This window comes from Pimephales promelas, chromosome 1, assembly GCF_988280905.1.
Source record: "Pimephales promelas chromosome 1, fPimPro1.hap1.1, whole genome shotgun sequence".
In the NCBI taxonomy this organism is placed as follows: Eukaryota; Metazoa; Chordata; class Actinopteri; order Cypriniformes; family Leuciscidae; genus Pimephales; species Pimephales promelas.
In genome coordinates, this window is record NC_142769.1 from 51,148,431 (window position 1) to 51,166,484 (window position 18,054).

Consider the following 18,054-nt stretch of genomic DNA (forward strand, 5'->3'; position numbering starts at 1 on the left):
TAAACACAAGGAAGGATCATACAACATTTCCAAAACGGTCAAGGACAAAATATAGTAAAAAGCCTAGGGCTTATTTCCACTGCATACGCTAAAAACATCAACAACAACATGGATTGGTTTTCGATACAGATGTTTTCTTATTTACAAGATTACAATATGTAGTCGTCACGCTGGAGTCCTGCGTCTTCTAAGGAAACGACAGAAACGTAAGGACGTGTGCGACTATCTTGTGTGTGAAATAAACAAGAGCTGCGTGCCACTAAACGCTACGCAGTCATCCACGTCTGTCGCCATGGTTACGTCATGGCTATGGCAGTACGAGCGGAAACTGAGGATAGCCCGGATATTGGGTCATTGACAGGTGACATTTTTTTTCGGGGAAAGCCACTTATTTAAAATAGTTGTTTCTCTGAAATAAAGATATTGTACCTTTAAATGCCATTATAAAGCTTGAATGAGCCAGGACATTTTTAATATAACTCTGATTGTGTTCGTCTGAATGAAGAATGTCATATACACCTATGATGGCTTGAGGGTGAGTAAATCATGGGCTAATTTTCATTTTTGGGTGAACTATCCCTTTAGACATGAGAAATCCAGCAATGCATCAGTTCAGGCCACATCAATAAAGCTGACAATCATCTGTTTCTGATGTGTTTTGACAAGCACATCACAGCGGTTTCTTTAATCCACTTTTCTGTCGCACGGCGTTACGCTGGATTTAACTTCCCTTCTCCATCCCCAGCTCCACCTTTAATCTGGAGATCTGTGATCTAATCTGAAATCTGTCATGTGTTTATCTTCAGTGATAGCAGTAAGTTACATGTACATCATCCTTTCTCATGTATTTCGGCTATTTGACAATTAATGTTAAATTGACTAGGCCTATGTATTTTATGCAGGATTACTGGATCTGTTCTGTTGCATGACTCGCTGCTCGGAGGAATGACTGCATGCTCAGGTGATTTGCACAGAACAGAAACATATTGCCAACACTAACTGCAGATGTTAAGACATTGTTGAATGTTGAATACAAGATATACAGTGCAGCAATAACATTAAAGCAGTTTAGTTGTGAATGTTTAAATATAAATCATGAATGTTTATATATTTTCCTGATTAGTTCATGTTGTTGCTAAAACTATTCAACAGAAATTGTAGATTAACTGAAACTGACAAATTCATCAATATGCAAATATAGAGAAACAAAGCTAGACAAACAAAATAAGAAGGAAGTAAAATATGCAAATTGGTTTTAGAGAAATAAACAAATGATGTGATGATCTGAATGAGGGATGAGGGCAGATATAATAATCACGTAGTGTAAATCTGCAGACAGAAACATCAGACTCAGGACAGAAACACACGACCTCTAAAGTAAGAACATGTTCATTCTTCACAATTACACTTTCAGATGTTAATATTGTCTAAATGATTATGAATTCAATTATGTTAATCTGACTATGATTATATTTTGATATAAGATGAATAGGAGATTTTTTTTTCCTCAGAAATGGAGCAAACTCAATATTTGATTCTTCTTCTCATTGGTGAGTGTGTTTGTGGTTTATAGTTTGATCAGGTTTGACCCTGTTATGAAAAGCATTAAATCAAACGCTCTCTTTCACAGCTCTCTGCTCCGTATCTGAATGTGTTCAGCGTCAGTATCACTTTATAAACGTGTTGAAGAACTGGACTGAAGCTCAGAGATTCTGCAGAGAGAATTACACAGATCTGGCCACCGTTGACGACATGAACGACATGAACGAGCTGAAGAAGAGTGTGAATGATGGAGGTCTTCAGCATGTCTGGATTGGGCTGCAGAAGACGGGTGTTGATAAATGGCAGTGGTCTTCAGGTGAACCTGCGCTCTATCTGAACTGGGCTGATAGACAACCTGAAGGCAGAGATTATTGTGGTTTTATGAGAAATGGACTATGGGAGGATTATCTATGTAGTTTCAGCCTGACTTTCATCTGCAATTCATCCAACAACAGTAAGAGCAACTCCATACAATCACAATAAACATTCATTTATAAAAGATACATCATATACATAATTTCATAACAGGTAGGAATGATTTAAAATTATACTTAAACAAATTCACAAGTTATGAATAGTTTTACACTTTAGATTAAGGGATGCAGAAAGCTTTGTAAACTCTGTAGTGTAAGTGCAGACTGGTGAGGGTATACACTGCTGTCTTCTCTGACACCAGACTGATCTCATGAAATGGCGTATGTATAACACACCAATTCGTATTTCCATTTTTGGCGTGCTATCAACACGCATAATCGCTTTTCAGCGTGTTTATGAACGCCGTTGGCTTAATGTTAAATTACTGTAGATACACTGTAAAACCTAACAGTTGTTTGCACTAAAATAAATTGAGTTTACTGCCCTCAAATATTACCAAAAGCTACACTGTAAAACCCAACAAGTTCAGCTAACTTATTTCTTTTGAGGTAACTGATTACCTAAAATAATTTAAGTTTATTAAAAACAATAATTATGAGTACTCTGAACTTATTTTCATTGAGTCACTAAAACAATAATAATTCTGAATTCACAATTAAACTTTACACTGCATTTAAATACTAAATAAAGCTAAAACTTCACTTTATTGAGTAAAAACAGTGAAATGACAAACTTTAAATAAATTTAGATCACCTGGAATTACTGCTAGCTCATAACATCACACACAGTCAAATCCAATGAGTTAAGCTAACTCATAACTTTTGATGTAACCGATTACATAAATTATTTTAAGTTTATAAAAAAACAAAAGTTATGAGTTCTCAGATTTTTTTCAGTTGAGTGATTAATCAGGTGATTAGTTAAGTGATTAATTAAGTGATGGTGGAGTATCAGAGATGAAGACCTGCCGTTGATCAGCAGAATCATGAAGGAAAGATGATCACAAGAACTACAACTGACTTCCAAGGAAGTATGAAAACAATAAGCAAATTACACACAGAGAGTAGGCTATAGCTAAAATATATAGGATATATAGCTTATTTTCATACTGAAATATAAGGGATTTTCACACCGGAATATTAAATATAATGTTACGACACAGCAACATTCATAATCTGACGCAAGGTTTTAGCAACGCCGTTTTTCCATTTCGGTTCCCATTTTAACAGATTACTTGATTTTGATTTGATTTACGCCATAAAATAATCATTGTGAAGTGTGCTGATCAACACGAAGCTCGTGTGAATACCGACTGTTGTCAGAAAAGCATGTAATTCTTCTTAACATAGGAGCCCAAAGATCCTGAGGAATGTGTGAAATACTAACCGCGTCCGGGCTGCTGAATCCCCGCGCAAGTCTCCCTCGCGCCCCGTACGGAGGATGCGTGATCCTCGGTAACCAATATGAACCGCGAGTATAACATTACCTTCATAGTCTACGAGTAACACAACATGAAAAATAAGAAACTGAAATAACAAGTCACTTACCACATAGTTGAGAATCACTCCTCTTGCCGCTATCCGAAAGTCGACGACACGACCGTTGAAGATCACAATGCCTCTGTGTCGATTTGAAATTTACAGCAATATTCTGTATTTTGAATCAAACCGCCACGCGACCCCAGAATGCATTGCAGTTTACAGCAAAATGCTGTATTATTAGAAAACAGCCAGCTGCTGTAAAATATTGCTGTAATTTTTACAGCAATTCATTGCAGTGTATATCATCAACTTTTAGTCTTTTAATGTCACATTTCACCGCTGCTCTTATTTACATTAAAAACCATAAACTGACATGAGCATAAAGAAAAAACTGATTTATGAATCTGTTTCCATGTGTTTTTCTTAAAGTGAACACAGGACTCGTCTTTGTCAGTGAGAAGAAGAACTGGAGAGACGCTCAGAGTTTCTGCAGACAGAATAACATTGATCTGGTCAGTGTGAGGAACCAGGATGAGAGTCAACAGATTAAGGATTTCATTAGTAGTTTTGGGTTATCTGAATCATGGATCTGGATCGGTCTGTTCAGAGTCAGAGACCCATGGCAGTGGTCAGATCAGAGTAACTCCTCTTTCAGAAACTGGAATACTAATGAACCTGATAATAATGGAGGAAATGAAAACTGTACAGTGATAATTAAGAATGACGCTCAGGGTCAATGGGCAGACATCTCTTGCAACAACCAGTTTCCTTTTGTGTGTCATGAAGGTGAGCAGATCCTCACACACACACACTCCATCCATCACCTCCAGATATCTGAGGCTACGTCCACATTAATCCGGATACATTTGAAAACGGGGTTTTCGTTTAAAAACGCTCTCCGTCCACACTATCGTTTTCAGGCGTTTTCCGACGTTTCAGTGTGGATGAGAAACTTCTAAATTCACTTTAATGCGCATGTGTGAAACTTCACAAAAGCTCACTGAGATGATACAGATGGGAAAATAAATAATATTGTTATCGCACAATAACAGGAAAATTTTATTTAGCATAATATCTCACCATCACGGATGAGTCCAGGTCGCTTTCAGTCACTATATGTTTGGTCTAAAACGCAACTGCTCTCCTGTTTTGCCGCAGGACAGCAAATGTAAGTACATTATCTGTCATCTTTGCAGTACTGTGCTATGAAGAATAGCACATATTAAGTAAAATAGAAAGTAACATATTTTAGCAATAGTGTAAAAATGAATAACACATAACAGGCACAATACAGATAAACATATATCTATTGGTACTACATGGATCACGTGACTAAACTTTTCACTGTCCACACTACAACGCGAAGACGGAGTTTTCAAATTTATCCACTTTGGAGAGCGTTTTCCAAAAGATACGTTTTTGTTGACTTAAAACGGCGTCTCAGTGTGGACGGAAGGCCAAAACGGAGAGAAAAATATACGTTTTCAAACGAAAACGTATTAGTGTGGACATGGCCTTAAAGTTCACGCTACATGTCTGACATGACAGATTCCTCCACAGTGTGTGTTCTGCATGTTGTTTTTGATCAGTCTCTCTCTAGTGTTTGCTTGTGGTGTGTTTTGTGTCCAGATAAACTGATTCTGATCACTGAGACTCTGACGTGGACTGAAGCTCTGAGATACTGCAGACAGAATTATACGGATCTGGTCTCGGTTCATTCAGTCCAGATGCAGGAGGAGGTGATGAATGTGGTTAAACGTGCGTCTACTGAGGCGGTGTGGTTGGGTTTACGTCACTCCTGCACTGTGGGCCTCTGGTTCTGGGTGAGCGGAGAGACCGTGTGCTATCAGAACTGGGCTCCAGGGAACGGCACAGACGAGGACTGTGAGCGTACAGTGAGATCTGGAGCAGTTCAGTCTGGAGGAGATCAGCGCTGGATCAGCCGTCCTGAACACGATAAACTCAACTTCATCTGCAGCAGATATGAAGACTGAAGGAGATGTGTGTGTTCTTACATTACTGGCAAATCTTTATTTGTCTTTTAACTTGAGATGATCAGCATATATCAAACTAAAAATTATAATTTTCTGGAACTGAAGAGTATCTTATAAGTTTCTTATGAGTCTTTTTCTCCATGTTTTTTTTTACCAACATAACTTACTTTGAGCATTTAACCCTTGTGCATTGTTCAAATTCACTACCCTTTCGTTATGTTCGTGGCTGAAAAAAGCCACTACTTTAAACTGCTGTAAAAATGTATCAGATAAATATTTTTTTCAAATTTTTTTGCATAAATCTATTAACCGACCTCAGTCCTGATCAAAACTACTAAAATTTTTTAAAAAATTCAGGATTTTAACTCTTTAATTGCCAAATTCATAAATGATGTCACTGATTTGGGGGGAAAAAAAACACAAAATGACTTATTTTTAATATAAAATATGATTGTGGACTGGATTTTTTTTTACCTTTTATCACAGTCTTGGACATGTCAAAGATTAGAAACAACATTGGTTTTGATGCATTGTTAGTTTTTGTGTAGCATCAGATTTTAACTTTTTCTCCCTCATTTACTGTTCGTGGCTGTTTTTGCCCCATTGACTTCCATTATAACCACATTTTTTGATTGCAAAGCCATGACACCATAAAATCATGCATTTTTGATTGTTGATGGTTTTCCCTGTTGGGAAGAGGTAAAATTTGCAATTTTTACTGTTGATAACCAGGTGTAACCATTTAACCCTTTAGACAGGCCTGTGCAAAAAAAAGCTTAGTTTCTGGCTTTTACATGGAGTTATATGGAGTATAATAGCATATTACAGTGTGTATATGTGTGTGTGGGTGTGCGTGAGTGTGTGAGAGAGTGTGAGAACTCACCTTGATGCGTCTGAGAAAATAAAAATATACACTTCAGCTCTCAAAACTACATGGAGTAAACAAAAACAAAGTAAGTGTATTTATGCATCTGCTGCCTTTTGATGGTGAGAAATGCAGACTAAACAAAAACAAAGCAAGTGGATATAAACGCTTGTCATTTGATGGTGAGAAGAGCAGCAAGCAACATGAGAAAGGGCTTGACTTGTAGTGAAGTTTTAGAGATGATTATGCAGTCTGACCCCTCCAGCGAGCTGCAGGAGGTATTGTCTTCTCACTCTGACCGCAGACTCAGGACAGTCAGATCCTGGTTTGGATGTGGCACCCTCATCATCATCTCAAGCTTCCACTGAAGGCGAGGAGGATTCAGATGATCCTGGATCTGGATGGACTGGGAGAATCTTGAGAGGGACATGGTGGTTCTGAAAATCGCACGACCACTGCGATCATCCCACAGGCAACGTGTGGACTCCCCTCTGGATCTGTAGACGCTGGCCAAAATCAGTAGCCCCATGCACAGAGATCTGTGGAGTCCACAGATCCAGGATCCTCTGAATCCTCCTCGCTTTCAGTGGAGCTCTAGCTTCCACTGAAAGCAGGAGGATTCTGTGGATCCTGGATCTGGGTGGATTGGGAGAAATGGTGAAGTATGGTTTTCCACCAATGCGGAGACAATTCCCTTTCTTCAGCCTGCAAGAGGCGTGAGTCGAGGGCCGACACGCAATGTTATCGCAATGGTTCAGAACATGGATTCTGTGTTCAATCTGTTTTTTACGGAGGAGACGACTGACCTCATTGTCAGCATGGCCAACCTCCATGGACACCGCACAATGAGAAACTGGACTGGGGTGGACTCCACAGATCTCTGTGCCAACATGGGGCTACTTATTTTGGCCAGCGTCTACAGATCCAGAGGGGAGTTCACACGTTGCCTGTGGGATGATCACAGTGGTCATGCGATTTTCAGAACCACCATGTCCCTCTCAAGATTCTCCCAGTCCATCCAGATCCAGGATCATCTGAATCCTCCTCGCCTTCAGTGGAAGCTTGAGATGATGATGAGGGTGCCACATCCAAACCAGGATCTGACTGTCCTGAGTCTGCGGTCAGAGTGAGAAGACAATACCTCCTGCAGCTCGCTGGAGGGGTCAGACTGCATAATCATCTCTAAAACTTCACTACAAGTCAAGCCCTTTCTCATGTTGCTTGCTGCTCTTCTCACCATCAAATGACAAGCGTTTATATCCACTTGCTTTGTTTTTGTTTAGTCTGCATTTCTCACCATCAAAAGGCAGCAGATGCATAAATACACTTACTTTGTTTTTGTTTACTCCATGTAGTTTTGAGAGCTGAAGTGTATATTTTTATTTTCTCAGACGCATCAAGGTGAGTTCTCACACTCTCTCACACACTCACGCACACCCACACACACATATACACACTGTAATATGCTATTATACTCCATATAACTGCATGTAAAAGCCAGAAACTAAGCTTTTTTTTGCACAGGCCTGTCTAAAGGGTTAAATGGTTCCACCTGGTTATCAACAGTAAAAATTACAAATTTTACCTCTTCCCAACAGGGAAAACCATCAACAATCAAAAATGCATGATTTTATGGTGTCATGGCTTTGCAATCAAAAAATGTGGTTATAATGGAAGTCAATGGGGTAAAAACAGCCACGAACAGTAAATGAGGGAGAAAAAGTTAAAATCTGATGCTACACAAAAACTAACAATGCATCAAAACCAATGTTGTTTCTAATCTTTGACATGTCCAAGACTGTGATAAAAGGTGAAAAAAAATCCAGTCCACAATCATATTTTATATTGAAAATAAGTCATTTTCTGTGTTTTTTTTCCCAAATCAGTGACATCATTTATGAATTTGGCAATTAAAGAGTTAAAATCCTGAATTTTTTTTAAACATTTAGTAGTTTTGATCAGGACTGAGGTCGGTTAATAGATTTATGCAAAAAAATTTGAAAAAAATATTTATCTGATACATTTTTACAGCAGTTTAAAGTAGTGGCTTTTTTCAGCCACGAACATAACGAAAGGGTAGTGAATTTGCCCAGAGTGTACTGTTGAGTTTTTGAAAAAATTTCAAAGCATTTTCCCAAAATATGTGTCAAAATAAGATTTGTCACCAAAAATCATTCCATTTGCTGAAACAAAGAAAAAGTTACGGCCAAATTAAGACTAAAAAATACCCCTTAGTGGCTGAAAAAAGCCACAACAGCACACAAGGGTTAAAATACTAATGTGTACTTATATATATATATATATATATACATAGCACACACATATACAGTATATGTGTGTTTTAAAGACCCCATGATATCAAAATGAGTTTTAATTTATATTTACATTTCAAATTTTCTGTCGACTGAAACATATTTTCAACACATGACTGTTCAATCAAATGTACATGCACTGAACTAGACATTAGAAGATCATGGTTCAAAGATGTGGCATGAAGTGTATTGGCTATTAAAAAACAAAGTAAAGCACAAGCAACGTCAGCTGATTCATGGGATCTGTGTATTCTGGTGGTGTGGCTTCTTTCTATAATCACTTCTGTGTTTTACTTGTTAGAAAAATTATAGTGAGCATCTAAATACAGTTTATTCTAAAAGAAAAAAAAGTGAAATAATAAATAAATAATATCTTGCAATCTGTATGTGTTGACCCAGCTTAAATAAACTTACAAGCGTCATACTTGTGTTCTGATTAATGAACCACACACACGCAAATGCAAAATACGTTTTTCTAAACGTATAAGTCTAATCAAAAGTACATTTTAAATCTTAAAGTCAATCATGATGCAAAGGATTCAACTTTTTTTGTTCCTTTTTAACAGATGAACCTTCTTGAACATAAGCCAATATTACAGATAACAAACCAATTTGCATTGCATGGACTTTTTATATTTATTTCACTCTCCTACTTTACACACACAAACACACACACACACACACACACACACACACACTATATATATATAAACATTTGATAAAAAATAATTCACACACAAAAAAACTCCTTAAATTCCTAGTGACGTCAGTTCATTTTCTCTAACAGTTTCTAGAGGTCCCTCTCCAACTTATTAACCATTAATTAATTTGTAATCATTGTAATCACAGACAAGCTAATCAATGGCTCAGCTTGTCAGTGATCTACGGCTCTTTGTAGTGAATGCCGCTCCATCTGAAAGCAGGTGAAGGTGATTTACTGCTAATCAAGGAACCGGCTTTACTGATTAGATGCGCATAACAATATCATGCGATATATCGCCCAACCCTATTGTTTCCTTTGTAAAAAATGATATGTTTTGGTAAACATTGTTACAAAGACCAAAATTGCACTTAAAATACTAAAGCCCCTTTCACACAGCGAGTTGATCCCAGGAAATTGCCGGGAAATTGCCAGAACGCCTTCTGTGTGAACGCAAACACCACCTGGGATTGATTCTGGGATTGATCCCGGGTTGGGGACCTAGTAACATTGCCGTAATCAGTCCCGGAACGCGCGCTGTGTGAACAAAAGCCATGACCAATGCGTAAACGGTGTGGGGCTTAGTAATGACGCTCGTGCCATCGCGCAACTCTGTTGCTCTAGAAGAAAGTTTGTGTTCGTCATCAACAAAGAAAGGACGAACAAATACCTGCAAACTGGAGCGAAGCAGAGACCAGGAGCTCCTCACTATCCGTATAGGGGTGTCCATGGTTAACCGGTTGGTTAACCAATTAAAATTGCATAACCGAGTGAAACCTTTTTGCTCGGTTAAGTGGCGTCAATACATATTTGCAGAAAACTTTTGCGTTTTTTTTTTTCTGATTGTCGATAAAAAAATATTGTGAAATGACAGCGTTTCTATTAACGGTGTTATGCGACTAAAACATTTTTTTTTTCCTTTCGCAATAAGCCATTCCAAAAATAATGGCAACGGACGTTGGTATATCACAGCCACCGCACTAGACATTATTATTATTTATGGAAGGAGACGTGGTGTGTCATCCAAGCATTAACGGCAGGGAAAGTCACAGAGTTTGTTTCTCTCATTTCTGTTCCGCGGTCTTGGTTGTGGCATTTCTTTGAGGTTTTGTCTAGTAGGCTATTCCTTGAATCTTTCATGAATTTTAAAAAAGAACTCTGCCTCGTATATGTCCAAACGGTCAGTGTACTTTTGTGTTCATTCGTTTCCCCTTATTTAATCTGTAGGCCTAATTGCAAAACGAAAAATGAACGGTTGTTGTATTTTGTAAAACGCAGAGTTGAACACCAAAACGTTCATTTGAACTGTAGGACTACGTCAAATGCTGCGCAAAAATATATAGGCTATATATCGACGAATTTTCAGATATTTGTTTGATTTTTTGCCCCTTTAAACATTTAAAATATTTGACAAATGAATATGGAAAAAAAAAGATTTTATTGGTTTTCTGAGGCCAAATTAGAACCTGGAAATTATATTTCCCCCACAGTGCTGAATGAGAAGAGCCGTAACCACAGCCTACAGAAAGGGGGCTCTCTAAAATAAATGTGTCTGATAATAAAATAATATAAAATAACGAGGCATTAATTGTTTATTAATAAACTATTGTTTTCTAAATCAGTTTCTGCTAAAAACAAATCTCCATCCCCGGATGCACCTTTAGAGAGATATACATAATTAGCTAGGCTACGTCAGAAGATATTGGCTTTTGTTTCGAATTTGTTCGTTTTAAATTGGACATTTAAAGCTTTAGTCTACTCAGACTAAAGCTTTAAATGTCAAATTTAAAACGAACAAATTCGAATGCGGTGTCTGTTTCAGTTCTCGCGCTTCAGTTCACGGAGATCATGAAGCGCGCCTGTTTGTTAAAGCACAACGTTTTCTTGTTATTGTGAGTTTACGCAAATAAATGTATTTGCGAATAATGTATTATTATTTTCTGTATGACCAGAAATGAAAGAGTATTTTAAGTTCTTTCCAATGAAACAACTGCAAGTGTTCACATGGGCGTCTCGCAGCCTCCACAAAGCACACACACTGGATATGCGTCAAAATATTGTGTGTATTTGTGCTTTGTTCCTTTTTTGGATAAAAGCGTCTTCTACATATGCAGCCTATAAAATGTTACAATAATGATGATTATTATTATTATTTGCGGACACGGATTTTTTGCGAAATGGACGTGTTGCCAATGTGCGTATTTTCAATTGGCAATTTCAGTTTGAAGGGTGATGGAAACGCGCCTACTTTAACTGCTCTGAACTTACCACTGCGTTTTATTTCTATAGCCTACATTAATTTCGTTTCAAATGGGGTCCAACCAGTTATTAAAGGTGTAAAAATTAACTCTGTATCTCGAGGTTGCGGCGCGCACACTATGGTTAACCGAGTATTAACCGATAAGGGCCTCGGTTAACGGTTAATGAAAAACTTGAAAACGTGCAGCCCTAATCCGTACTGAAGCTGAGATCGTTCACCAGCGTTGTGGAACGATATGCGCGTGTATGTTTTCGACGCGTCCGTTATACGTCTCATCCTGACGTCATGTGTCTTCCCGGGATTTTTATGGGTTGTGTGTGAATCAAATCACTTGCAGTGTGAATGAACCGAAATCAAACAATCCCGGGACAAATGCTGGGTCACATTATCGGTGTATTTTCTGGAATCTCTGTGTGAAAGGGGCTTAAGAGTCAAACTGCCCAACTAAAGGAAACACTGATCACAATAATGGTGACCAAATATTTTAAAACATCAACATCTAAACCTCCGTTCATAGACATCTGACAGAAATAAAGTCATTCTGGTTAGTAATAAGTGAATCTGGTAATGCTGTTTGTGGAGTCGTTTAATCCTCCTCTGCTGAGATCTTCAGATTTAATGTCTTCTTTGTATCTCCATTTGATTTAATCTAAGGCTTTGACTGGAGGTCAGTTGTAGTTCTTGTGTTTCTCTTTCCTTCAGTGATTCTGCTCGTTAACAGCAGGGCAGCCCAGATAGCAAACTGACATTGAATCAACGTGGAAATATGACATCGAAACAACGTTGATCTGACAATGTTTTGCTCATCGAATTAACGTTGAACCAACGTCAGATGCGTCATTTTTTCAAAACTAACGGAAAATCAACTTGAAATCAACGCGTTGTTTCAACGTTATGAAAGCAAACCAATTTTCGATTTCATTTAGCTTTGAAGAATGCCGCGTCTGACGTTGGTTCAACGTTAATTCGATGAGCAAAATCAACGTTGTTTCAATGTCATGAGAGACGTCGTTTCCACGTTGATTCAATGTCAGTTTGCTGTCTGGGAGGTGTTTATCACTAATACTCAATCATCACCCAATTAGTCACTTAATTATCTCATTAACTTTAACACTGCTTCAGTGTTACTTTAAAGATGAACTGAACTGAAAAATATCGACGTTGAAAACGTGTTGTTTATGACAATTAAAAGTAAATTACACTAAACCTTTTTTTAAAAAAAAAATGAATATAGCTTTTATTAAGCAACGCAAAATTGCGCTTGTTAGCGCTGGCAATTTCGATGACGTCACTGGCATGGTAGGACCCGCGGAGCGCCATAGACAACAGCTGTGGTCCTGTATACACAGATGAAAATGAGCACTTTTAACGGCATAGATTACGCATTTGAGCCCGTGAATGACAGGCCGGTAGTGTCTGACGACCACCACATGGAGGACGATCAGTTTCAGGCTCCACTCACAGTACAGGATCGTTTGGGGGGAAGTGACTGTGGGTGCGAGCGCTGGAGCATGGACACCGCACCGGAGTCGATCTGTTGCACAGAGGTCAACCTGGAACATTTATTGATCGGCGAAAAAAGGAATCACCGCCGTGCACCGTTCATTTCGGATGCTGTTCGGTGAGAGAAACGTGTTGGAGGAGGCTATGCTGTCTATAATGGATGTCCGAGCTGAGACGCGAGCGCCGCGCCCGATTAGTAGCAGGGTATTTTACGTGACTAGGCTGGGCTAACTTGTTGCACTTTTCTCAGACTGTTTAGATTAACAGCGTACTGGCAGTTCACTCTATGGGCGAGGGTGCATTTAGGAAGGAGAATCCCATCCTTTACCGTGAACTATACGACAGGAATCTTTTCCCCCTCACCTGAATATCAAGGATTCGAGTAACGTTAACGTGATGCCGTGATGCGTTGAACTTGTAACTTGTGTAAATAAAAAATTTAATGCATTGTCAGACGTTTCATGTACTCATTGACGAAAGTACACATCTCTAAATAGCGTGTCGCTAAAAAATCTGCTTCCTCAGCCATGTCAGCTAGCCTCAGACTGTTCACAAGCTACAGCTGTTCTGCTGGTGCGGGTAGGCAACGGAGTGGCTTACCATGCCAGTGACGTAGTCGAATGTTGAAATCCAACATGGCGGCGCCCGTGTAACAAAAACAACACTTTCAATGTACCATTTTATCCCTTTTAACAAATTCTGCCATTTTAAAAATTGTACCAATGAGAATAAATAAAATACATCTGTTATATCACCTTTTCTCAAATTTCAGTTCAGTTCATCTTTAACACTATGTAGAGTGGGACCAAATACACCCTGAGCAGTGTTGAATTAACACTGGGGACTTTGCTGTGGGCTTCTAAAAAACATGAGACATTTCTGTCTTCATTTTTGTATTTAAAAGTCTGTCAGAAACGTGTCTGTTGTGTCCTGATGACATCTGTCACAGTTGCTAGGCGACAGGCGGGAACAGCTGGTGATGTAAACAGGAAGTCCTCCGTACATTAACAACATTCACTTCAACCTTTGTGAATTTAGAAGGATTCAGTTCTGAATCAGGACACAGTTATAGTGTAACTTTCCTGTGGTTTCAATAAAACTAACAGATGAATAAGACTGAACAACCCGATCTCAAGACCAAGTCGTACGAATTCGACGAATGATTAAAAAGTGGCTAATTCGTAACAATTTATACTACCTCACTTGTGCGAATTAATACGATTTTGCTAAATCGTACATATTTTATGAATTGGCCAATTCGTATGAATTCGTACGAATGACCTACCCCTTACCCCGCCCCTAAACCTAACCGTCACGTGGGTTTAGACAAATCGTACAAATTCGTACGAGTGAGGTCTTACGAATTAGTACGAATTAGACACTTTTTAATCATGCGTCGAATTCGTACGAATTGGTCGTGAGATAGTGTTGGACTGAATGACATTTAATGAAACATGACTAGAACAATAACACACTGTTTCTCCTGTTTCACGTCAGAGATGTAAATATTGTCCATCATGAACATCTAAATGTGGACATAAACAAATGAGTGACGAGGATGTGTTTGCATGCAAATGTGGTCATGTTTCATAAATAAAGAAACAAACAGTAAACAACAGGAAAATGAAATAATAAAAAAATGTTACAAAGAGATGAATTCAACATTGTTTTAATGTCCGCATTCCAGCCAATCACAATCAGGTCTTTAGACGGCTGAAGATGATGATATTATTTCACTGAGAGAATGAGAGTCCAACAACCTTTACTAACATTATATATGAGCTTCAGGTGAATGAAAGCATGATATGAGCACTTCAATGTCTTTATCTCGCCTCTGTTGTGAATGTCTGTCGTGATCTTCTCAACACCAGTGGTTAAGACAAAAAAAAGGATTTACTTTTATTTTTGTCTTTTCTCTTTTAATCCCTCAATCCCTCTCAACACAAACTCTCTCAATAGTCAAACACACTCCTTCATCTCACACACGTTTCTTTCTCTTTGACTGGAGACTCAAACAGGGGTTTTAAAGACTCTCAGTAACCAGTATCACCAGTCTTCACTAATGAACTCAACACTCATCAATCAGGGGTGTGTTTCCCAAAAGCATCGTTGGCCAACTATGGCCAATTTCCATTGAACTCTATTGGTAACGATGGGACTAGTGACCATGGTTGGCTTTGGGAAATGCACCCCAGATCATTAGAGGGATGTTCAGTTTAAACACAAACGGATAAAAAGACTGTCAGTCAAAATCCAATTATTTGTATATCTGATAAGACACAAGGAAGGATCATACAACATTTCCAAAACGGTCAAGGACAAAATATAGTAAAAAGCCTGGGGCTTATTTCCACTGCATACGCTAAAAACATCAACAACAACATGGATTGGTTTTCGATACAGATGTTTTCTTATTTACAAGATTACAATATGTAGTCGTCACGCTGGAGTCCTGCCTCTTCTAAGGAAACGACAGAAATGTAGGACGTGTGCGGCTATCTTGTGTGTGAAATAAACAAGAGCTGCGTGCCACTAAACGCACTACGCAGTCGTCCACGTCTGTCGCCATGGTTACGTCATGGCTATGGCAGTACGAGCGGAAACTGAGGATAGCCCGGATATTGGGTCATTGATAGGCGACATCTTTTCGGGGCCGGCCACTTATTTAAAGGAGCTAAACGCAAGTCTCTTAGTTTTTGCAGAACTACGCCCCCTCTGGCGACAAGCGAAACTGCAACCATAACTGTGCGCGTTCATGGAGGAACACACACATACACAAGTTTGCACGAGCTGTTCATAACTAAGGAGCATCAGCCGCACACTGTGCGGCACACACATCTTTTGTTACAGTCATAATGAGGTAATACAGTAATAAATCTGCAAGTCATTTAAAATATATGAAAGGAAAGGCATTCGAGTAAATTACACACTTATGTGTGTGAGAGGGGGAAACAGGGGTAGTAGAAAACTTCGTTTTTTGTTTCCATCTATCTCCCTGTGCTTACTGTATCCACTTATGATTGAATTATTATGGAAACACGTTCAGTTATCACTTTGTATAGGACCCGTTTGAGCCCTAGAGCCGACCGGAGATCTCTCCGTTTGTTGAAAGCTTCCCGATGTTGACTCTCGTCTTATTCCGATGCCTGGCACTGGACAGACTGAAGTTTTATTTTCTGTCTCACGTGGAGTTTGCGTTGGGGTTTGTAATGAACTACAAGCCGGTCTCTTTCCGCGCCATATACAGATTAAATGAAGTGCACGTCACCAATCAGAACCCGACTTTTCACCAAATTTTTAAAAACTATCTCAACTTTTTGCCCTACTATACCTTCTAACATCTTTGAGATATAAATAGCCCTTTTAGCTTGTCCAATCAAGAAATTTAGCAGTTGACATTTACTTCTTTGTGCCGCCCTATAACGTGGGCCGAGAATAAAGCTTTGAGTGGAGAAATTTAAAAACATTAATTCACCAAATAGACCAACAATTTCACCAAAATTTAAAAACATTAATTTAAGTATACTAAACAAATTCTTCAATCTTGAACATTCTAAAAAGCAGTGAAAAATCGTTTCCCTTATTTTACAGAAAGGGCATTCATCAAATACATTAGAATTAATAGTATTCACAAAAGCATTTACAGCAACTGTGCCGTGCAATATTTTCCACTGAAGATCACCTGTGGACTTTTCTAATGGTGATTTATACAGTATTCTCCATACAGGTTTTACATCATCTTCCAACCCCAGTTTTTCTCTCCACACTGTATCCGTTCGTTCCTTAAGACTTGTTTTATTTAACACCTTTACACAGCATTTATATACTTGAAAGTTCAAATTCTCCAGACTTTCCAATTCTAAAAAGAAACCATTTAAGCCTTTTAAATCAGGAGAGAGAGAGAGAGAGAGATTGGAAACGTTTTTTTTCAGGTGATTAAATAACAAACATGTAAAACAACATCTAAACAATAAGAAATCTCAAAACAAAAGGGACACCTAATAGTTACTCCACCTCGCCAGAAAACCACAACACACAAGTTTCACAAATTAGGCCTGTTATATACGAAACACTGTGGCAGTTTGGCCTGATGCCTCTGCAAGAGGTTTGTATCTGAAGCAGGGTTCGATCCGTTCATGAACTATCTGTTCATTGCGTCTGTCACAAATGAACGAAATAAGGCCTTCCTCTTCAAGGTGCCCTTCTATCAAAATAAAAGTCCCTTTTGCCCACTACAGGATATTTCCACACCAAACATAAAAGTCCCACACACAAAAAACAGAACTTCAACTAGGGCCTGAAACCACTTAAATCCTACCTTTACTTATATTGCAATGTTTTATCCCCTTCACATTTGCAAAATAAAGTATTACTAAATAGACTCAGAATAGCAGGTAAAGTAGTTAGTAAATAGTTCCCTGTAAATTATTTTTGACTGCATTACACTGATTTCTTAATTCAGATTATGATAAAGACTGTGTAGGTGGATGTGTTCGGGGAATTTGGCTATTAAAAGTATAACATTTAAATGCCTTTAAATGACTCGAAAAAAGATTCGAGGTAGAACAAGCAATTAAGTAAAATGATCCGAACTTCCCATCACAGTGTGCCATCAGGTGACAGTCTCGTTTAGGCCAATAACTGAAAAGGTTCGCTCAGCACAATCTGGACAACCTTTGATAATTTGGGGAATTTTAAAATGCCATTTGCTCGATTTGCCAAAACGTAATTTGTACCATGAGCCCACTTTTATTGAGCAATTAGCTAGCCCACATAACGCACGTCAGCCAACGTTTGCAACTAGTTGGTCTGTACTCGTGGCACGGGTACGTCACTAGTGACAAGGTACACCATTTTATTATCTGCTTACCGTGATTGTCATCCAAACTTTCAAATATGTATCAATGGGCTCTGAACTCTCTCTGAACTTTTCACACGCGACTGGCGTATCAGGTGCAAGGTTGTCAGCAAATCAACGATCAGAGAATACTGCAGTGAGAACGCTGTAGGCAGATGCTGTGG

General features: G+C 38.6%; 1 protein-coding gene across 1 annotated transcript; it reads left to right on the forward strand.

Annotated features, from left to right (window-relative positions):
• The first annotated feature begins 1,291 nt into the window (after positions 1-1,291).
• LOC120461254 (C-type mannose receptor 2-like) lies at positions 1,292-5,499 on the forward strand. Its single transcript, XM_089131740.1, has 5 exons — positions 1,292-1,377; positions 1,512-1,550; positions 1,631-1,996; positions 3,828-4,184; positions 5,028-5,499. Exons 2-5 carry the CDS (start codon positions 1,514-1,516, stop codon positions 5,390-5,392), a joined length of 1,125 nt encoding a protein of 374 aa, XP_088987866.1. The 5' UTR covers positions 1,292-1,377; positions 1,512-1,513; the 3' UTR covers positions 5,393-5,499.
• The last annotated feature ends 12,555 nt before the right edge of the window (positions 5,500-18,054 follow it).

Coding starts and splice junctions, on each gene's coding strand:
- LOC120461254 (XM_089131740.1), top strand. CDS start 1,514: ATGGAGCAAACTCAATATTTGATTCTTCTTCTCATTG. Junction 1,551..1,630: donor TTTGATTCTTCTTCTCATTG/GTGAGTGTGTTT, acceptor TCTCTTTCACAG/CTCTCTGCTCCGTATCTGAA. Junction 1,997..3,827: donor CTGCAATTCATCCAACAACA/GTAAGAGCAACT, acceptor TTTTTCTTAAAG/TGAACACAGGACTCGTCTTT.